Source organism: Vitis vinifera, chromosome 10 (genome assembly GCF_030704535.1).
Source record: "Vitis vinifera cultivar Pinot Noir 40024 chromosome 10, ASM3070453v1".
In the NCBI taxonomy this organism is placed as follows: Eukaryota; Viridiplantae; Streptophyta; class Magnoliopsida; order Vitales; family Vitaceae; genus Vitis; species Vitis vinifera.
In genome coordinates this window covers 25,364,660-25,389,258 of record NC_081814.1, presented here as the reverse complement: position 1 = coordinate 25,389,258, position 24,599 = coordinate 25,364,660, and the positions used below count along the sequence as shown (strand labels likewise).

Here is a 24,599-nt window from a genome sequence, read left to right as displayed (position 1 = left end):
TCTACAACGGCTTCTGCAGATTCCCTCCTTTTTCCGTGTCTCAGCCTGATTGGCTCATTCAATAGCACTAGCTGAATCCATAGCAGCCTCTCTTGAGGCAGCACGTGGCTCTCGAAAGAGCCCTCCACTTGGCAAAGAAAATGACAAAAAAATGATAACGAGCCATTTTGGGGCTCTAGAATGTGATATAATTTTTATTTTAAATATTAAAAATAATATATATTTCATATTATTATTTATTTATTTCACAAATTAAATATAATATAATATAACATATCTTATTAGATTTGCTATCTTAAAATATCAAATTCATAGGATATGTATATTCAAGGATATCATATCCCATTGAACATTGTATCATAAGATATGCATATCTTATCCAATTATATATGATATTCTAAGATATACATATTATATCCTATCATATACTGTCAACCAAACGTAGCCTAAAAGATTAAGAAAATATCTTACCACGGGATTAGCATATCCCATGTAAAAGGGATTAAAAAAAAAAAGGTGGACAATATATATCATATTTCATGTTTGGTTAAACATACAATAAGATAAATGATGAAATAACTTATCTCAACCTATAACCAACCAAACATATATCCCCTCTTTTATCATGTGTCATACTATATCTCACCAACCAAACATAACCTCAAAGATTAAGAAAATATCTTTAGTTGTGTTTCCTATACAAATCTCTCTTTTTTTTTAATCAAATTTAACTAGTCGGCTACTTAAGCAAATGATAATTTTCTTAGAGTAATATAGTAATATCTAAGAATCATACTCCATTAATATTTAGGTCTTGTCACTAGTTCTATAGATAATGTTAGTCTTAATTAAATTAGGACCATATTTTCTTAATTAAGTGAGCTTATTTTATTATTTTTACTCTATTAGGCGATTGATTAAATTATGAAATACTTTTATTATCCTAGTTTTATTAGGATATGAAATTATAATTTAATTAGATATTAAAGAATAATTTAAAACCATAGTAAAATCCTTATAAAATAATACTCTTGAAATCGTGAAAAAATATTATCTTAGTGGGATTATTGATTTATGGATAAATGAATTCATTATTAATTTATCAATAAATTCATAATTTATTAATTTATTCATTATGAATATTTATTCATTTGGAGAACATCATGTTTATAATATATATATATATATATATAAATGACTTAAAATCCAAAAACAATAAATATGGTCAAAAGTAAATAGATAGAAGCCTAAGACTCTCTAAAACAAGAGATAATTATTAATTGAAGAAGATAAAAGGACTCCCACAATTAAGAGATGTGGTGTCAAAACCTAATGTCTTAAAAGATAAAAAGGTTTTAAGTATGCGATCTGAATAAATAGTTGAATTGAAAAAAATAGGAATTGTAAAAACTTGCTCAATATTGTATTTTGAATTTTTGTTGTTATTTGGTTTTTTTTTTTTTTGTATGGATTTCATTGATTATTAATGTATATTTTCTTAACACCTTAAGGATTTTAAAAAGAATTATTATTTTATCCCCAAAAAAATTTAAAAAAAATTAGACATCGATTTTTTTTTTTAAAGAGCTTTCAAACCATTATTTTTTTCAACATAAGTTTTTTAGAATTCTATATATAAAAATATTGCTACTTTTAAATTTTAAAATAAAAGATAAGAGATGTATCAAAATAAATACTAAATAATTTGTAAAATATTTTTAAAATTTTGACTAATTATATAGTTGATGTCACATCGCATGAAATTCAAATTATTTTGAGATGAATAAAGAGAATTTAACTTTTAAGAAGTAAGATTGCCTTCCTCTTCCCTATTTTTTTTTTTTTTTTTAACTAAAACACCATTTTTCCCTTTATTTTCAAATTCCTGGAATTTTGATGCATACTCTCCTCTAAAGATGGTGAAAATTTATTGGTATCCAATCACCACCTCTAATCGGATAAGAATGGTGAAATTCTCCTAAATCAGGAATGAATTTAGAACTAGGGGACCCTTTTTCCCGCTTAAACCCGTATCGTTGTCACACCAATTATATTATATTGTATATCTTATATAATTTTATATTTAAAAAATTATATATATTTAAAAACTAAATGTCAATTCTAACTTTTCACATTGAAACTTTTAAAATGAAATCCTTTTTAAAACTCAAACATTAATGATTTTGTTAGACTTCGTTTTTGCTTAGATATATTTCTTGTTTTTTATTTTTAAAATTAAGAATTTTCATTAAAAAAATATCTAAAAATAAAAACTCTAGTGTAAAGTTATGTGATGTCTTAAGAATTACTTTTAGAAATTTTGAAATTTTATATAAAAAATTATTTTTAATTCCTCAAATTTTTTAATTAACTTGAAAACAATATTAAATTTTGTATGTAATCTTTTAAAAATTCTTGTATTTTATATAGATATTAGTATTACTTTTTGTTTTTGAAAATAAAAATAAGAAAGTGTATCTGACATTAATTTTTCTAATTATCATTAGAATATTTTTAACAGATAATGTCATATTTTAATATATCTGAAAAGATAACTTACCAACTGTTATGAGAAGTCTATAAATCAATATTTTTAAAATAAAAAATCTATATTAATTTAAAAAATCAATATTTATAATTTATAAATAAAAAATGGGAATTTGTCTCTTAATGTTATGGGAATAGGGGAGCTCTCTCCAATTATGCCTCATTTACATCCTTGCATTTGCATCCTCGTGGCAACTCTTACGTTGAATTAGCAAATTGGGATGCTTATATCTCATAAAAGCATTTCTTTTTATATATATTGCAAATATACCTTTGCAATCCTATCAAAAAGAGATTTAAAACCTTAAAGCTATATTTGGTTGTGAGAGAATATAAAGAGAAAAAAAAAAGTGAAAGAAAATAAAAAAAATTAAATTTATTAAATTATTTCTATATAATATTTCAAAATAATTTCATTTATTTTAACTTTTTTATATAAAGATTAAATAATTTTAAAATAAAATGAATTTTAATTATTATTATTTTCATATTTTACCATACAACCTCAAATTAAATACTATCATTATTTGATTATAATTAATATTAAACCAAAACATTTTTTTTTTAATATTAATTAGAGTCCTAATTCTAATTAGAGTCCTAATTCTTATGTTATAACAATTATATTTTGATTTTAATTAGGACAACCTATGATTCTCTTCTTATATATAGAATTATGGGTAGCATAACCTTTACTTATAGTACCAAAGAAAAAATTGTCCATCATCTTCTTCAACACCATGAAGCTCTCACAATTCTTTATCTTCTCTTTTATTTTGATTTCTCTTTTTGGATGTGTTAATTCACATCAAGCCTTAAAATACAATACGCTTGAACTTCCTTCAGGGGTATCTGGCCCTGAAAGCATTGCCTTTGATTGTAATGGAGATGGTCCTTATACTGGCATCTCGGATGGTAGAATTTTAAAATGGCAAGGTTCCAAACATGGATGGAAGGAGTTTGCAATCACTTCCCCGTTCAGGTAAAAACTACTTGTAAATTTTTTATTCATTATGTTTAGTATATATTCACTTATAATTACATATATTTCTTAAAAAGATTTAAAAATATAATAATATATAATTAATTTTTTAATTATGTTGTATATTCATATTAATTGCATGCCATAAAGTATTCTTTTAGTGTTCAATTCAACCTTCTTTGTAATTGTAAGTGTACGTTTTATGTTGGATAAAAATGTATGAAAGTATTTGAAATAATTGAAGTATTTGTTTTTTGTGCTTGATTAGGATTCCTAAATTTTGTGATGGATCACTCAACCCTGCAATGGAACAAGTGTGTGGAAGACCATTGGGTCTTAAATTCAATGAAGCAACATGTGATCTTTACATTGCAGATGCCTATTTTGGGCTATTGGTGGTTGGGCAAAATGGTGGAGTTGCCAAACAAGTAGCCATTAGTGCAGAAGGAGTCCCATTTCGATTCACTAATGCTTTGGACATTGATCAAAACACTGGAGTTGTCTATTTTACCGATACTAGCACCATATTCCAAAGATGGTATGTATCATCAATTTACTTCTTATTGTATAGATTTTTTTTTAAAATTTTTTTTTAAGTTTGTCCATATAGTTATGATTCTCATTCTCATTGATTAACAATTGAATTTTTTAGGGCTTATGCAATAGCAATGCAAATTGGGGATAAGACCGGAAGGTTACTAAAATACGATCCAAGGACCAAAGAAGTAACGGTGTTGCTAAGAGGCTTATCCTTTTCAAACGGGGTTGCATTAAGCGAAGACAAAGATTTTGTTTTAGTTACTGAAACGACTGCTGCCAAAGTCACAAGATATTGGCTCCAATGTCAAAAATCTCAATTGAGTGACACTTTTACACAACTTGTTGGGTGTCCGGATAATATTCAAAGAAACATTCATGGGGAATTTTGGGTTGCACAAAATAATTGTGGAAGACCAGAAGTAAAAGTTAGACCAGTAAGACTTAATAAAGAAGGGAAGATCGTTGAAGAATTAAGTGTGGATGTTGGCCCTTTGAGTGAAGTCCAAGAGAAAGATAATAGTTTATGGTTAGGTTCTGTGATTTTGTCGTATATAGGTGTATTAAATTAGAATATTTTTTAATATTATAATATGTAGGTGTCTTTTGGAATTTAATTTGATTTTATTGCGTTACTTTGTAATTTGTAGTTTTAATTTTTATTATTCACTTATACATTATATAATATACTTTTATAAAGATTTGAATAGATTTTGATTTTATAAATGGGTGACGGATGGATAACGTGTAGAGTATAGCACCTTAGTATGCTTTTATTTTTTGTTTATAAAAATTAAGAATATAATAATGTTTTTAAAAATTAAGAAATATAATAAGAGCCCCCAAATACGTTTAACATTTGCAAAATTCAAAAGTATTTAATGTCTCATGTTCTCATGATTTGTTATTTAACTTTTATGAACAATTTGATAATAAAAATTAAAAATAAAGAGCATTCTTAAACGCATGCCCATCATCTCTTCCTACATCTATCTCTTTTTCTTTTTCTTTTAAAAATATTATTAAATATGATTTTATTATTAGCATTAATTATACCAAACATGGTTAATATTTATAAGAATTTAAAATATAATTTAAAAATAATTTATTTTTCTTTTAAAAATAGTAAAATAAATATTGCAATACCACATGAATGAATCCGCAAATTTTTTTTTAAAATTTTTTCTATAAATATATATATATTATAAAAAAGAGAATGGATATTATATTAAACCACTTATCCTATTTTATGTTTAGTTAAAGATATGATAGGATAAATAATTAAATACATTCTATTATTTCATTGCTAACCATATAATAAGATAATATTATATTCTATCTCGTACGATGTCCAACTAATAGAACATGACCTAAGACTACATTTGATTAGTGGGATATGATAGAAGATATATATATATATATATATATATATATATATATATATATTAGGATATTATATCCTATTGGTTAATAAATATATATCTTAAAATATGATTTCAAATGAAATATGATATATTTGAATATACATATCCAATGAACATAATATTTTAAGATAGCATATGACGATATGTTATATTATATTATGTTTATATATAATTTGTGAAATGAATAAGAAATAATATGAAATATATATTATTTTTAATGTTTAAAATAAAAATTATATCACATTCCAATATTTTCTATTTTTTAAAAAAATGAAATTTCTCTTATATTTAACAATATTCATGATTAAAATATTTAAATTTTATAAATAAATTTTTTTTAATTTATGTTATTTAATATATAAATAGCATATATTAATATTATTTTAGGATATGTATATGTCATATCATATGATTAAGATGTCACATGTAGAATGAATATAAAAAAGAGAATGGATAATATATTAAACCACTTATCATATTTTATGTTTAGTTGAAGATATGATATGATAAATAATGAAATACACTCTACTATTTCATTACTAATCATATAATAAGATAATATTATATACTATCTCATATGATGTCCAACCAATCGAACATGACCTAAGACTATATTTGATTAGTGGGATATGATAGGATATGATAGAAGATATATATATATATATATATATATATATATATATATATATATTAGGATATTATATCCTATTGGTTAATAAATATATATCTTAAAATATGATTTCAAATTATATATATATATATATATATATATATATATATTAGGATATTATATCCTATTGGTTAATAAATATATATCTTAAAATATGATTTCAAATTAAATATGATATATTTGAATATACATATCCAATGAACATAATATTTTAAGATAACATATCAAATGTGATATGTTATATTATATTATGTTTATATATAATTTGTGAAATGAATAAGAAATAATATGAAATGTATATTATTTTTAATGTTTAAAATAAAAATTATATCACTATAGACCTCGCATTTCAGCTCATGCGTTTCCCACTCGATGGCGGGCTCGATTTTGATTTTGAAAAATGATTTTATGAATTAAGAAAAATGACTTGGAATCGCCACTTATTTTTGTTTTATTTTAAAAGGATAAACAAAATAAGAAAGAAAAACCATAAGTGTGACTCCTTATTTTGGAAAAGGTGATCTACGAAAAACCGGATCGGGTCCGAGGGTCCGGTTACTTGTCGGGAAGGTACGGAAAAAACCGTAATACCCCTCTAAGTCCCTAAGTCGGGTCTCTACTAATAAAATTGAAGCAATCATGGCACTGGATGAGTAAATCAATGAATACCCAGAATAAATTGTGCACATGTGAGAATCCGGACATGCATAGGCAACGACTAGAGGGAAAATGGGTACATACCTGGGCAATGAGCCACCATGCGCTATCAATAGAGAGGGTTAGTGCACAATTTAAGAATAATATCATGCATGTCAGAGAGTAGGATAAATCAATCATGTATGATAATCAAATCAAACAATCAATCAATCAATCATAAAGTCACCCATGTTGGGGCTCCACCGAAGCCCGTTTATTTTGCATGACTTAATGTCACAGATTCCATTATTTTGGAATTATGAAAAATTTATTCATGCTTATTGAAATCAAGAGGAGCAGAAGATCGTTTGAAAACCATAGCGGAATTAAAACTATTTGAGAGAAAATTGGATTTCTGAAATTTGATTGAAAAATTAGAATCTCGAAGATTATTGGAAAATTGGAGTTTTAGAGTTTATTAGAAGATCAGACTTTTAGAGATTAAATGTGAGAATGAGAATTTTAGAAATTAAATTTGAACGAGATTGGAATTTTGAAAATGATTTGAGAGTTCGGGATTTTAAATGAGTGGATAAGTGGATGAGTGAATAAGTAAATGAATGGAATAATAACGATGGCGAAATAATAAAGATTAGGTAAATAATTGCGAAAGATGGAATTTTAGAGATTGGAAATTTGAATTTAGAAATTGAAAACTTAAAAATTTATTTAGAGATGAGATCTTTAGTATATGAATAACTGAAAAAATAAATGGATAGGATAACATTAATAACAAGAATAATCATTAAACAACGGTACATGAACGATGGAGCTTTTGAGATTGGAAATTAGATTTGGAAGTCGGGTTCTGAAGAATTTAACTTTTAACGATTAGAATAAATAAATAAATATGGAATAATAGTGCTAATTAACGGAAATAATAGTTTAAACGAATAGAAAATGAGTAGTGGAATTTTTGAGATTGAAAATTAAATTAGGACGCGGGATTTTTGAAGGATTGGACTTTAAATAAATAAATATGGGATAATAATTCTAATCGATGAAAATAACATTTAGGTGAATAATGAAATTTTTAGGATTAAAAATTAAATTAAGACATGGGATTTTTGAAGGATTTGGACTTTAATGAATGCAATTCTTAGAAGAGGATAAATAAATATATACGACATAATAATAATAATTAACAAACATAATATTTAAATGAGTGAAATTGAATAGTGGAAATTTTGAGATTGAAAATTAATTTAAGAAGTCAGATTTTTGAAGAATTGAATTTTAATGATCGGAATTTTTAAAAGAATTAAATACATAAATATGGAATAATAATAATAGTAACAAGAATAATATCTAAACGGATAAAAGTAAATAGTCGAATATTTGAAATTGAAAATTAATTTAGGAAGTCGGATTTTCGATAAATGGTTTTAAAAGACATAAGTTTTGAAGATAGGACTTAAAATTTGGAATGTAGAAAATTCATTGAGACCAACATAAATTAATTACATAAAAATTTTCATATATGATGATTAGACATAACTAAAGCAAAGAAGATGAAATATAAATTATTTTAAGTTTTAAAAACAATATTCCATCCTAATAATTTATCTTTTAGTTGTGTTTAAGTTGAGTTAACAAAATAGGTAAATATAAAATAAGATAAAAATAAAAATGAATGAATAGATTAATTAATTACGAAGATTAGAGATTTGAAAACTTATTTAGAATTGGGGCAGCCTAATGGGCTAACTCGATGGGGACATGGGCCACCTTAATAAGGAGGAATGGCATGAGGCCCTTCATCAATGCAAATGGGCTTAGGCTCCAACCCAGGCCCATATCCATCGTCATGGACAGGCCCAAACTCTAAAATCCACCACAACCCATTTATTTGAGAAAACATTGCCCTCCATCAACATGTCTGGGTTGGGCTTCTTCTCAAGCCCACTATCCATCACCATGGGCAAGCCCAAGGCACCCATCTCCATTACAGACTTGGGCCTGGGCTCCAACTCAAAAACCCTTATCCATTGCCATCATGGGCAAGCCCAAAACCCGTCTCCATCTCCAACTCAAGCCCAAGTCCAATGTCATCATGGGCAAGCCCAAGCCTCCAAACTCCATCACAGCCTGCCTAACCTCATCCACGTTCTCTTCGTTTTGAATTCACCAGAAACGGCAAAGGAGCTTCGATGACTTGGCCACTGGCGCAGCAGACATAGGCGTGGATGGACTCCTTGAAGGCACCGTAGGCATAGTGGAGCACGACGGCGACGTTGATGGTGGACAATTATAGCGGCGGTGGTGGCGTTGCCGATGAGGGAGACTTCATCAACGTGGTCAGCGTTGACAGGGTCCTTGATCAGGGTTCTTGAACGGAGAATGGCCAGCTAGAGACGGTTGAAATAGAGGTGGTTGGGCTGGCAGAGAAAATAGGGGTTGCCGATGGTGTTAATGAATCGACAACTATGGGGGGTGGCCATGCATGCATGATTCCCATGCATGCAGGTGGGTGCTTTCGGATTCGTATGGAGATGAGCAAGGCATGGGAAATGGGTAGTAATCCAAATGGGCAAGCCATGAGCAAGATTGAAGGGGAAGAGAGACATGGATATGATGGGTGTAGGGAATGATGAAATATAGGTATGAAAAATGGGTATGAAAGTTGGTGTGGGGGATGGGTATTGTAATGGGTATGAAGTGGGCGTGAATGGCAGCCATGGGCATGTTGGGTGAGAAGGCAAGTGAGGGAAAACAGTTATGTGGGATGGTGAGCATTTACATGGGAATGAATATGAGGGTTATGAGGTGTAGGCGGTGGGCTTGGAAACATGGGATGAATTGAACATTGGTGAGCACGCTAGTGGGTATGAAGATACGAGATGGGATTAGTTGGATGGGTAGTGGAAGAGAGTGGTCGTGCATGGGGTGATTAATAATATGAGTGAGGGTTTCAATGGGTATTTGAAAGGGAAAAGACAGCGGGCCCTCGTGAGGCTCCATGCAAGAGAGAAGATTGGATGAAGAATGAATGGAGGGAATATGAGAGTGGTGGAGGATGCTCGATTCCAGCAAGCGTGAGTGAAGAATGGGTATGACTGGCACGAAGGGTAAAAAGATGGTGAAACGAAGCGAGTTTGACGAGTCTCGGGATGGATATGATAAATGATGGAAAAAATGGGTTAGTGGGGGTGTGAGTGAGACGCATGGGGATATAATGAGTACATAGGAAGAAAAAAATCATGGACAGTCCTCCATGCATCACCTCTTTGCCTAACAGCTACCTTTTTAAGAACCATGCCCAAAGCTAGCTCGCCCTGCCAACTTTTGCAAGAGTTTTCTTATCCAAGTCGTGGCATCTGGACTAATCCAGATTATGTTCGCCATACAAGCACGGGAGTCACCTCTGATGATAGTTTGCAGCAGAACTGGGCAAATTTTGTGAGCGGGTCTACGTAAAACTTGCTTTAAATTATCATCACAGTTGCTTTGCCAAAAGAACAGCAAGCTTGGCATAACAGAAAACAAAATGTACATGTGGTCTTCAAATGTCAAAGGAGTCACAAGTGACTAAAAACAGGGGAAAGCAGTTCATAAACGGGGAAGCAAAACAGACTAAAACCATACCTGGACCAAGAGAATCCGGTTGAGCGGATCTTCTGATTCTTTTCAGCTTGCTCCCCCCCTCGTCTCCTGTCCTCACCAGCAAGCCTCTCCCCAGATATCTAGCTCTACTTCTCGTCTGGCTTCTTCCTTGCTAAAAAAAACTTCTGTTTATGTCTTCCTCAGCAAACCATTACTAGCTCTACTATTTACCGGTCAACAAGCATGTCGTCTTCAACCACCACCATGGTTGTCCACGCCCCTTGCCAGATGATTTATGAAAGGCCCCTTTGTTTCAACTTATAAAAATAAAAAAAGTAATAATAAAAATGATATCATTAAACCAATACACTTGGTTTAAAAACAGGGGGTATTCCAATATTTTTTAATTAAAAAAAAATGAAATTTCTCTTATATTTAACAATATTCATGATTAAAATATTTAAACTTTATAAATAAAAATTTTTAATTTATGTTATTTAATATATAAATAGAATATATTAATATTATTTTATAAATATTTGTTTAGCATTTCTTTTTTAACCATAAATTTAATTTATAATAAAAAATTATTTAAAAAATTAGTATATAAAAAAATAAAAAATAAATTTATGATATATGGAATATGGATATCTCATATCTTATCATGAAATTAACATTTCATTCAAAAATTGAAGTTGTCTATAATACTGTTATCAACACCATTTGAAATAGAAAGTATGTATCAATTTATTAAGAACGTAAGTTTGTATAGTTGTGATTCCACTTATTAACAATGAATTTAATGCAAAATGATGACCAACTAGAAGGCTACGAAAATAAGATACAATGATCAAAGAAGCAATTGTGGTCCTAAGAGAATTATCATTTTCAAATGAGATCATATTAAACAAATGTAATAATTTTCTTTTAATCACTCAAATAACCACAGACAAAAGTCTCAAGATATTGGCTTTAAGGTCAAAAATCCCAAATTAGGGAAATTCTTCGTAATTTATATAATCTACTAAAAAACATCTAGATTATGTTTGATTTTGAAAAAATTGAAAGAAAATAGAAGAGAAACAAAATAAAAAGGAAAAATAAACAAAAAGAAAAAATGAAGAAAAATAACAAAATAAATTTAAACACAATAAATCTTTTATTAATATTCCAAAAAAAAAAAATAGATTATGTGAGTATTTGATAAACCAACTTAATAACTTAAAGTGACTTAATAATTTAATTTAAGTCATTAAATAAATTAAATATATTTGGTAAAATAGATTAATGATATGAATTAAAATCGAAAATAATTTTTAAGTAATAAGTAAAAATAATTAATTTATTCTTAAATCAATATTTTCATTTACCTTTTTATCCTCATTTATAATATTAGGATTTTAAATATATATATATATATATATATATATATATATATATATATATATATATATATATAATATTGAAATTACTTAAAAAATAGAGACATGTTAAATCCATATTTTTATTTACTTTTTTATTTTTATTTGTTTTAATTATTTTTATAATCACTTTTGACCTTCATTGATACTTCACTTCCTTTGCCCCAATTATAATATATGAGGATAAATATATTAATTGAAAATTTAAAATAAATTTTAAGCCAATTTTATTAAACAATCTTAACGATAAGTTTTAATATTTCATCCAAATCATATTTTTCTTAAGCTATAATGCCAAGAAGTCTTAATGTCACGTGTTCCAAAAAGACCGTATAGACCTGTCGAATCCTGATAATAATAATGAACTAGACATAGAGCTTCAACATGAGGCGGTATATACAAGACGTCAAAATCTTAGGGGCATTTAGGAAAAAATGGAGAAATTTTGGGCAAAGAGAAACGAAACCAGCCTATATATATAAGGAAGGCCTTTGGCTTCGAGGGCGGCCACTCCAACTTCAGATTTCTCTCTCCTCAGGTCTCTCTTTCTCTACCCATCGATTGAGATCATTTTCTAGGGTTTCTTCGTTTAATTATCAAAATGTATTTCTTGTCTATTATCATACTATTTGTTTTCAGTATTTAATTTGGGTTTAATTTTACCACTCATTGTGCAATTCCTTTGTTTTTTCTTGTATTTTTCGTTTATTTTCTGTTTGGTTGGTTTGAAACTCTGATCTGATTAAAAGAAAACGAGAACTAAACCTGCGCGTGGCAAATACAAATTCTTGAAAAGGTGAAATAATGAAGCATTCCTAGGTTTGTTAGTAAATTATTTAGCTCCGGAGAGGAAAACTGAAACTTTTATGGTCAATTTTCTCCTGTTTCGAGGAGAGAAGGCAAGTTTTTTAAGATTGAAATAAGTGAACTTTTCAATTTTCTCTCAAAAGTTCTTGAATTGTGGTAGGTTATTTAATTTTCCATCTTCTTGAAAGCCCCAGCCCGCCGTATAAAGCCTATGATATTGAGTTTTGGATTTTCAAACCCCAGCCCACCATGAGTTTCTTTATATGAATTCATTTATAAAATATATTCTTTCATTTTCCCATGTCATCCATTCCCACAACATAAAAACAACCAAACATGAATATCATTTACTAACGCCAACTCGCAAAAACATTACATAAATGATGAACATAATAATAATGTTAACAGTGAAATATCAAGAACCGTTTTCACAAATTTTACATGAAATTAATAATATTTTAATTACTAAATATAACAAAAAAAAATGAAATCTTTGCTACTATCCATATACATTTTACAAGAAGGTTTAAAATGGAAATTAAATAATTTTAAATAAAACTATGCAGGTTATAATTCTTGAAAGAAAAAAAAACATTTAAAAAAAATTGAAACATTCATTGTTAACAACTCAATAATATGACTAAAATTATCAAATTTAAACCAATACGAACTTGGTTGCCTTTTCTATATAAATTCATATTTGTTCATAACTAGTCATAATTTTGTTTGATTGGGCACAAATATGGATGGGAGAAAAGAACATATATATCAATATCATTTGAAAATTTGTATAAAATAATTTAAGGTCATATTAAGTTGGTCAAGAGAGTAGATATTATATCACAGTCCATGTTTGGTTAGTGATATGATAGGATAAGTTATCACATCACTTATCTTATTTTATGTTCAATCAAACATGTGATATGATAAGTGGTGGGATATATTATCCATCCTTTTTTTTTTTTTACCCATTTCACATGAGATATGTTAATTTTATGGTATGATATGAGATATACATATGCCATATATCAAAATTTTATTTTTTTATTAATTTTTTATTTTTTATAATAATAATATACTTATTTTACAAAAATAAAATTTTTTTATTATAAATTAAATTTATGATTTAAAAAGAAAAACTAAAAAAAATATTATAAAATAATATTAATATATAGTATATAAATTATTTTTATATATTAAATGACATAATATTTAAAAAAATTATTTGTAAAGTTTAAATATTTTAATCATGAATATTGTTAAATATAACAAAATTGCTATTTTTTTAAATAGAAAATATTTGAATGTGATATAATTTTTATTTTAAACATTAAAAATAATATATATTTCATATTATTGTTTATTTATTTCACAAATTAAATATAAATATAATATAATATAACATATCTCATTAGATTTGCTACCTTAAAATATCATATTTATAAGATATGTATATTTAAGGATATCATATCTCATTGAACATCGTATCATAGGATATGCATATCCTATCTAATAATATATGATATCTTAAGATATACATATTATATCATATCTATCAACCAAACGTAGCATAAGAGATTAAGAAAATATCTTGTCATGGGATTAACATATCCATGTAAAAGGGATTAAAAAAAAGTGGACAATATATCTCACCATGTATCATATCTTGTGTTTGGTTAAACATAGAATAAGATAAATGATGAAATAACTTATCTCAACCCATCACCAACCAAACATGAGATAGAATATAATAGTCCCTCTTTTATCATGTGTCATACTGTATCTTACCAACCAAACATAATCTCAAATATTAAGAAAATATCTTTAGTTGTGTTTCCTATACAAAACTCCTTTTTTTTTAATCAAATTTAACTAGTCTGCTACTTAAGCAAATGATAATTTTCTTAGGACCATATTTTCTTAATTAAGTGGGCTTATTTTATTATTTTTACTCTATTAGGTGATTGATTAAATTATGAAATACTTTTATTATCCTAGTTTTGTTAGGATATGAAATTACAATTTAATTAGATATTAAAGAATAATTTAAAACCATAGTAAAATCCTTATAAAATAATACTCTTGAAATCGTGAAAAATTATTATCTTAGTAGGATTATTGATTTATGGATAAATGAATTCATTATTAATTTATCAACAAATTCATAATTTATTAATTTATTTATTATGAATATTTATTCATTTGGAGAGCATCATGTTTATAACATATATATATATATATATATATATATATATATATATATATATAAATGACTTAAAATCCAAAAACAATAAATGTGGTCAAAAGTAAATAGATAGAAGCCTAAGACTCTCTAAAACAAGAGATAATTATTAATTGAAGAAGATAAAAGGACTCCCACCATGAAGATATGCATGTCAAAACTTAATGATAAAAAGGTTTTAAGTATGCTGAATAAATAGTTGAATTGAAAAAAATAGGAATTGTAAAAACTTGCTCAATATTGTATTTTGAATTTTTGTTTGTTATTTGGTTATTTATTTATTTATTTTTGTATGGATTTCATTGTTTATTAATGTATATTTTCTTAACACCTTAAGGATTTTAAAAAGAATTATTATTTTATCCAAAAAAATATATATATAGACATCAATTTTTTTTAAAGAGCTTTCAAACCATTATTTTTTTCAACGTAAGTTTTTTAGAATTCTATATATAAAAATATTGCTATTTTAAAATTTTAAAATAAAAGATAAGAGATGTATCTAAATAAATACTAAAGAATTTGTAAAATATTTTTAAAATTTTGACTAATTATATAGTTGATGTCACATTGCATGAAATTCAAATTATTTTGAGATGAATAAAGAGAATTTAATTTTTAATAAGTAAGATTGCCTTCCTCTTCCCCCTTTTTTTTTTCTAACTAAAACACCATTTTTCCCATTATTTTGAAATTCCTTGAATTTTGATGCATACCGCTAATCTCCTCTCAAGATGGTGAAAATTTATTGGTATCCCATCACCATGGATGAAAGTTTCCATTTTTTTCTCTGAAATTTTGGGTTTTGATGGCCGGCGATACGAAAGAGGGGGGCGAAATGTCGATGGAAGAAATTTGGCCAAAGTGGCAAAAAAATCGCCGAAAAACGGCTACAGGTGACAAATTGACAAAATCTTAAAAAAAAATGTCGACCATTGCAATTTTATCAGTGAAATTTCGGTTTGTATCGCTGGGAAATTTCCCGATATTTCCTACCAATCCAGCCCGCACACAGGATACAAAATCTGTCCAATTTTTTTTTTTTTTTAAAAAAAAACATAAGATGTTATTTGGTAATCTGATCATGATTTGTAGGCAAAGGTTGTGTTTTATTTAATTCCAATGGCACAAAAGCAAAGCGACCCCTAGAACAGATCCAGAGAACATAGGGAGCAAAAAAAAAAAGCAATTTTTTTGGTTTTCCCTGGGGGTTTTGCATGGATTTTCTCGGAAATCAAACGATGATGAATTTTCCCGGAAATCGAATGGGGGATGGATTTTCTTGGGAATCAAACGGCGCAAAAAAAAAAAAAGTAATAAATGATTAGATTAGAACCTGCGAGGATTGAGAGTGGAAGAAGAAAGTAGGGCCTTTTTAGGATTCTCTCGTCCAGAGGGCAGCTTCAGCAAAGGGCTTTTTGATGCCCAAGAGAGAGAAGTGGGTGACCCTTTTGATTTTTTAGATTTAGTAGAGATAAAAAAAAAAATGGAAACAAATCATGGCTCCATATGATGGTCCAAATTGAAGCTGATCCAACAATCAAAATTGAACCCCAACGGCTAAGTGATAATATGTACAAATTATTGATATTTAATGAAATCAAGTCTTTCATGAAACTTGATAATGAGTGTACAATTACAAAATTCACATGACTCACATAATCTAATTACATCTAATATCGCAAATCATATAATATATATATCAAATTCTTCAACAAAACAAATTTAAATTATCTATTATACTTCTAATTACATTGTTACGAGGTTTTTCTTATATTTCCATGAGTTTTGATTAATTAAAATCAAGTTACACCTCTAATCGGATAAGAATGGTGAAATTCTCCTAAATCAGAAATGAATTCAAAACCAAGGGACCCTTTTTCCTACTTAAACCCGTCCTCGCTATCACACCAATTATATTATATTGTATATCCTACATAATTTTATAATTAAAAAATTATATATATTTAAAAACTAAATGTCAATTCTAACTTTTCACATTGAAACTTTTTAAAATGAAATCCTTGTTAAAACTCAAACATTAATGATTTTGTTAGACTTCTTTTTGCTTAGATACATTTCTTGTTTTTTATTTTTAAAATTAAGATTATTCATAAAAAAATATTTAAAAATAAAAATCTAGTGTAAAGTTATGTGATGTCTTAAGAATTACTTTTAAAAATTTTGAAATTTTATAACAAAAAATGTTTTTAATTCCTCAATTTTTTTAATTAACTTGAAAACAATATTAAATTTTGTATGTAATCTTTTAAAAATTCTTGTATTTTATATAGATATTAGTATTATTTTTTGTTTTTCAAAATAAAAATCAGAAAATGTATCTAACCAGACATTAATTTTTCTAATTATCATTAGAATATTTTTAACGGATAATGTCATATTTTAATATAACCGAAAAGACAACTTATCTAATTGTTATGAGAAGTCTATAAATCAATATTTTTAAAATAAAAAATCTATATTAATTTAAAAAATCAATATTTATATTTTATAAATAAAAAATGGGAATTTGTCTCTTAGTGTTATGGGATAGGGGAGCTCTCTCCGATTATGCCTCATTTACATCCTTGCATTTGCATACTCGTGGCAAATCTTACGTTGAATTAGCAAATTGGGATGCTTATATCTCATAAAAGCATTTCTTTTTATATATATTGCAAATATACCTTTGCAATCTTATCAAGAAGAGATTTAAAACCTTAAAGCTATATTTGGTTGTGAGAGAATATAAAGAGAAAAAAAAAGTGAAAAAAATAAAATAAAAATTAAAATTATTACATTATTTTTATATAATATTTCAAAATAATTTCATTTATTTTAATTTTTTTTATAAATATTAAATAATTTTAAAATAAAATGAATTTTAATTATTATTATTTTCATATTTTACCGTATAACCTCAAATTAAATACTATCATTATTTGATTATAATTAATATTAAACCAAAACATTTTTTTGAAATATTAAAAATTAAATATTAATTAGAGTCCTAATTCTAATTAGAGTCCTAATCTAATTAGAGTCCTAATTCTTATGTTATAACAATTATATTTTGATTTTAATTAGGACAACCTATGATTCTCTTCTTATATATAGACTTATGGGTAGCATAACCTTTACTTATAGTACCAAAGAAAAAATTGTCCATCATCTTCTTCAACACCATGAAGCTCTCACAATTCTTTATCTTCTCTTTTATTTCGATTTCTCTTTTTGGATGTGTTAATTCACATCAAGCTCTCAAATACAACAGACTTGAACTTCCTTCAAGGGTATCTGGCCCTGAAAGCATTGCCTTCGATTGTAATGGAGATGGTCCTTATACTGGCATCTCGGATGGTAGAATTTTAAAATGGCAAGGTTCCAAACATGGCTGGAAGGAGTTTGCAATCACTTCCCCATTCAGGTAAAAACTACTTGTAAATTTTTTATTCATTATGTTTAGTATATATTCACTTATAATTACATATATTTCTTAAATAGATTTAAAAATATAATAATATAAAATTAATTTTTTAATTATGCTGTATATTCATATTAATTGCATGCCATAAAGTATTCTTTTAGTGTTCAATTCAACCTTTTTTGTAATTGTAAGTGTACGTTTTATGTTGCATAAAAATGTATGAAAGTCTTTGAAATAATTGAAGTATTTGTTTTTGTGCTTGATTAGGATTCCTAAATTTTGTGATGGATCACTCAACCCTGCAATGGAACAAGTGTGTGGAAGACCATTGGGTCTTAAATTCAATGAAGCAAAATGTGATCTTTACATTGCAAATGCCTATTTTGGGCTATTGGTGGTTGGGCGCAATGGTGGAGTTGCCAAACAAGTAGCCATTAGTGCAGAAGGAGTCCCATTTCGATTCACTAATGCTTTGGACATTGATCAAAACACTGGAGTTGTCTATTTTACCGATACTAGCACCATATTCCAAAGATGGTATGTATCATCAATTTACTCCTTATTATATAGATTTTTTTTTTAAGTTTGTCCATATAGTTATGATTCTCATTCCCATTTATTAACAATTGAATTTTTTAGGGCTTATGCAATAGCAATGCAAACTGGGGATAAGACCGGAAGATTATTAAAATATGATCCAAGATCCAAAGAAGTGACAGTGTTGCTAAGAGGCTTATCATTTTCAAATGGGGTCGCATTAAGCAAAGACAAAGATTTTGTTTTAGTTACTGAAACGACTACTGCCAAAGTCACAAGATATTGGCTTCAAGGTCAAAAATCTCAATTGAGTGATACTTTTACACAACTTGTTGGATGTCCGGATAATATTCAAAGAAACATTCATGGGGAATTTTGGGTTGCACAAAATAATTGTGGAAGACCAGAACTAAAAGTTATATCGATAAAACTTAACAAAGAAGGGAAGATCATGGAAGAATTAAGTGAGGATTTTGGCCCTTTGAGTGAAGTCCAAGAGAAAGATAATGATTTATGGTTAGGTTCTGTGCTTTTGTCATATATAGGTATGTTAAATTAGAATATTTTTTAATATTATAATATGTAGGTGTCTTTTGGAATTTAATTTGATTTTATTACTTTGTAATTCGTAGTTTTAATTTTTATTATTCACTTATACATTATATAATATACTTTTATAAAGATTAAAAGATTTGAATAGATTTTCATTTTATAAATCGATGATGGATGGATTGGATTAAGTGATTAACGTGTAGAGTATAACACTTTTTGTTTTATTATAATATTGAATATGCTTTTATTTTATGTTTAAAAAAAATTAAGAAATATAATAAAAGCCCCCAAATACAAAACAACATTTGCAAAATTCAAAAGTATTTGTTCTCGTGATTTATTGTTAAACTTTTATGAACATTTTGATAATAAAAATTAAAAATAAAGAGCATTCTTAAACACATACCCGTCATCTCTTTTTCTTTTTCTTTTAAAAATATTATTAAATATGATTTTGTTATTACAATTAAATATACCAAACATGTTTAATGTTTATAAGAATTTAAAATATAATTTAAAAATCATTTATTTTTCTTTTAAAAATAGTAAAATAAATATTGCAATACCACATGAATGAATCCCCAAATATATATATATATATATTTTAAAAAACAATTCTATATTATTTGGTTAGTCCTTACTTTAAATTTTCTTTTCGTATTTTGTACATCAATGAAAATGTGCTTAGATAATGTCACTTTATTTGAACATCTTTTATTTTTTAAAAATATAAAGGAAAAGAAAAAGGCAAAAGAAAAAACATATTATTCTAAATTATTAAGTTTAAGGAAAAAATTTAAAAATACAGTAAAAAGAAAATCTCACATTTTTAAAATCAAAAAATAAAATCAACTATTCATGTCAATCTAAGTTTTTCCCATCAAACAAATAAGAGCGTGGCTTCTCTAGTTAATATTTAAAAATTAATTTCTTACATAGAAAATAAAACAAAAATGTCTCCTAGAATGATATATTATTCTTGATTTTTTAAACTCTGTGAGCGAAATTAATAACTTAAAATGATTTAATAACTTAATTTAAGTTATTATGTAAATTAAATATATTTGATAAATAATTTAATGATGTGACCTAAAGTCAAACACAACTTTAAGTAATAAATAAAAATAATTAATTTATTCTTAAGTTAATATTTTTATTCTATCTTTTTGCCCTTATTTGCCCTCATTATTTCAATAATCTCTTTTGCTATTCTACCATCTCCATTATTACTTGACTTTCTTCACCCTAATTATAATTTATAAAGATAAATATATTGATTTGATGATTTAGAATAAATTTTAAGTAATAAGTATTAAGTTTTATCAAACATCTACTATAATATCTAGAAACATATTAAAATAAAACTTATTACAAGTAGGACTCTTTCTTTTAGAATTATGCTAAAAACAAACAATATTTATAAATGATTATTAAAAAAAATAATTTAATTTTAATTCACTATGAGATTTATAAATTCTTTATTAATTAATAAACTTACAACCAAATCATGCTATAAATATAATTCCTTTGAATATATATTAGAATGATAATTCATATATTTAAAAAAAAAAAATTGAAACAAGGTGCTATTAAAGTTCATTTTGATTTTGATGATGACCTTGAGTTTTTTTTTTTTCCTGTTGTAATTGATAATTAAATATATAAGACTACATTTACGAAATAAGATATGATAGAATATGTATATCTTAAGATATTATATATCATTAAATAGGAAATACATATCATAGGATATGATATCTTTGTATATTATATCTAACGAATATGATAGCCCAACATAATATATTCATATGTTATGTTATGTTTATATTCAATTTGTGAAATGAATAAAAGAATAATATATATATATATATATATATATATATATTATTTTTCAATGTTTAAATATATAAATAATATTACATTCCAATATTTTTTATTTAAAAAATGAAATTTCTCTTATATGTAACAATATTTATGATTAAAATATTTAAATTTTGTAAATAAAAAAATTTTATATTATGTTATTCAATGTATAAAAATAATTTATATATCATAAATTAATATTATTTTATAAATACTTTTTTAGTATTTCTTTTTTAAACATAATATAATTTATAATAACAAATTATTTTGTAAAAATGAGTATATAAAAAAAATTGATTAAAACAATAAATTTATAATACATGGGATATGCATATCTCATATCATATGATTAAGATGCCATTTGTAGAAGGAATATAAAAAAGAGAATGGATAATATATTAAACCACTTATCCAATTTTATGTTTAGTTGAAGATAAGACATGATAAATAATGAAATATATTATACTATTTCATTACCAACCATATGATAAGATAATATTATATCCTATCTCATGTGAAGCCCAACCAATCGAACATGACCTAAAGGCTATATTTGGTTAATGGGATATGATAGGATACGATAGAATATATATACCTTAGGATATTATATCCTATTGGTTAATAAGTACATATTTTAAAATATGATTTCTAATAAAATATGATATCATTGAATATATATATATATATATATATATATATTCTATTAACATGATATTTTGAAGTAGCATAACAAATGTGATATGTTATATTATATTATGTTTATATATAATTTGTGAAATGAATAAGAAATAATATGAAATATATATTATTTTTATTGTTTAAAATAAAAATTATTTCACATTCCAATATTTTCTATTTAAAAATAAAAAATGAAATTTCTCTTATATTTAACAATATTCATTATTAAAATATTTAAACTTCATAAATAAAAAAATTAATTTATGTTATTTAATATATAAAGATAATTTATGTAACATATATTAATATTATTTTATAAATATTTATTTAGCTTTTCTTTTTTAACCATAAATTTAATTTATAATTAAAAAATGATTTAAAAAATGAGTATATAAAAATAAAAAATAAAAAATAAAAAATTATGATATATGAAATATCTCATATCTTATTATGAAATTAACATCTCATTCAAAAATTGAAGTTTTCTATTGTACTTATCGACACCATTTGAAAAAGAAACTATGTAATCAATTTATTAAGAAGGTAAGTTTGTATGGTTGTGAGAAACTTATTAACAATAAATTTAATGAAAAATGATGACCAACTAGAAGGGTACGAAAATAAGATCCAAGGACCAAAGATGCCATTGTGGTGCTAGGAGAATTAATTTTCAAATGGGATCATATTAAACAAATGCAATAGTTTTCTTTTAGTTACTCAAATAACCACAACAAAAGTCACAAGATATTGGCTTTAAGGTAAAAAAAATCCTAAATTAGTGAAATTCTTCATAATTTATATAATATACGAAAAAACATCTAGATTATGTTTGATTCTGAAAATTTTGAAGGAAATTAGAAGATAAAAAAAATAAAAAATAAAAATAAACAAAAAGAAAAAATGAAGAAAAATAACAAAATAAATTTAAATACAATAAATCTTTTATTAATATTTGAAAAAAAATCTAGATTATGTGGGTATTTGATAAACCAACTTAATAACTTAAAATGACTTAATAATTTAATTTATGTCATTAAATAAATTAGATATGTTTGATAAAATAACTTAATAGTATAATTTAAAATCGAAAATAACTTTTAAGTAATAAATAAAAATAATTAATTTATTTTTAAGTCCATATTTTTATTTACCTTTTTATCCCTATTTGTTATAATTAGGATTTAAAAAAAATAAAAATTATAATATGGAAATTACTTAGAAAATAGAGACATGTTAAATCCACATTTTTATTTACCTTTTTATTTTCATTTGTTTTAATTATTTTCACCACCTCCATTGTTACTTGACTTCTTTTGCCTCAATTATAATGTATAATGACAAATACATTAATTGATAATTTAGAATAAATTTTAAATCAATTTTATCAAATAATATAATTTAGAATAAATTTTAAATCAATTTTATCTAATAATTTTAATATTTAAAATAATAAGTTTTAAGTTAACGATTTAAGTATAATTTATTTTAAAATCAATTTAATTATTAAGTAATAAATATTAAATTTTACTAAATATTTCAATTTGATTTTACAAAATTTAAAGAAAAACGAAACAGAAACAAAAAGAAAAAAAAATAAATTTAAGAAAAAATAAATATTTTATTAATATACTTTAGAAAAAACTATTATGATATCATTTATTTTGATTATCTTTTATTAATATTTCATCCAAATCATATTTTTGTAACTGTTATTCTATAATGCGAAGAAGTCTTTTTCAACTTCACACTTGTAAGTTGTAGCTATCAATAAATGTGACGTGTTCCAAAAAGACCGTATATACCTGTCAGAATCCTAATAATAATAATAATAATAATGAACTAGACATAGAGCTTCAACATGAGGCGGAATTGCGGTGCTTACAAAACGTCAAAATCTTAGGGGCAATTAGGAAAAAATGGAGAAATTTTGGGGCAAAGAGAAACGAAACCAGCGTATATAAGGAAAGGCCTTAGGCTCCGAGTTCGGCCTCTCCAACTTCAGATTTCTCTCTCGTCAGGTCTCTCTTTCTCTACCCATCGATTGAGATCATTTTCTAGGGTTTCTTCGTTGAATTATCAAAATGTATTTCTTGTCTATTATCATACTATTTGTTTTCAGTGTTTAATTTGGGCTTAATTTTGCCACTCATTGTGCAATTCCCTTGTTTTTTCTTGTATTTTTAGTTTATTTTCTGTTTGGTTGGTGTGAAACCCTGATCTGATTAAAAGAAAACGAGAACTAAACCCGCGCGTGGCAAATACAAATTCTTGGAAAGGTGAAATAATGAAGCATTCCTAGGTTTGTTAGTAAATTATAGAATTTGATTTCTTTGTTGTTGATCACATGTTAGTTGTTTGTGTATAATTTTTTTGTATTTTTTTTTTTTTATATATTTGGGCTTGATTTTATTTTCCCCTTTTTTATTTTTGTTTACTGTTTGGCTGCTTTGAAACCTGAGCTGAAGAAAGGAGAGGAAAAACTGAAACTTTTTGAAAGCCCCAGCCCCCCTCCCCCACCCCACCGCACCACACCCCGCTCGCCTTTATGATATTGAGTTTTGGATTTTCAAACCCAAGCCCATTATGGGTTTTTTTTTTTTTCCTTTTCATTTTTAATCACTTTTTGCAAGTTGCATATGGAAACATTGAACAGGACAAATGAGTTTTTTTCTC

At 25.9% G+C, this 24,599-nt stretch overlaps 2 protein-coding genes across 2 annotated transcripts; both read left to right on the top strand.

Moving 5' to 3' along the window:
• Positions 1-3,808: 3,808 nt before the first annotated feature.
• On the top strand, positions 3,809-9,110 carry LOC100259938 (protein STRICTOSIDINE SYNTHASE-LIKE 10-like). The gene is made up of 3 exons (XM_019222564.2): positions 3,809-4,067; positions 4,182-4,605; positions 8,988-9,110. Exons 1-3 carry the CDS (start codon positions 3,835-3,837, stop codon positions 9,108-9,110), a joined length of 780 nt encoding a protein of 259 aa, XP_019078109.2. The 5' UTR covers positions 3,809-3,834.
• A 414-nt stretch (positions 9,111-9,524) lies between these two features.
• Positions 9,525-19,392, top strand: LOC100249703 (protein STRICTOSIDINE SYNTHASE-LIKE 10-like). The gene is made up of 4 exons (XM_019222563.2): positions 9,525-9,622; positions 18,144-18,296; positions 18,564-18,833; positions 18,936-19,392. The coding sequence occupies exons 1-4, from the start codon at positions 9,525-9,527 to the stop codon at positions 19,390-19,392; spliced, it is 978 nt and encodes a 325-aa protein (XP_019078108.2).
• Positions 19,393-24,599: the final 5,207 nt, after the last annotated feature.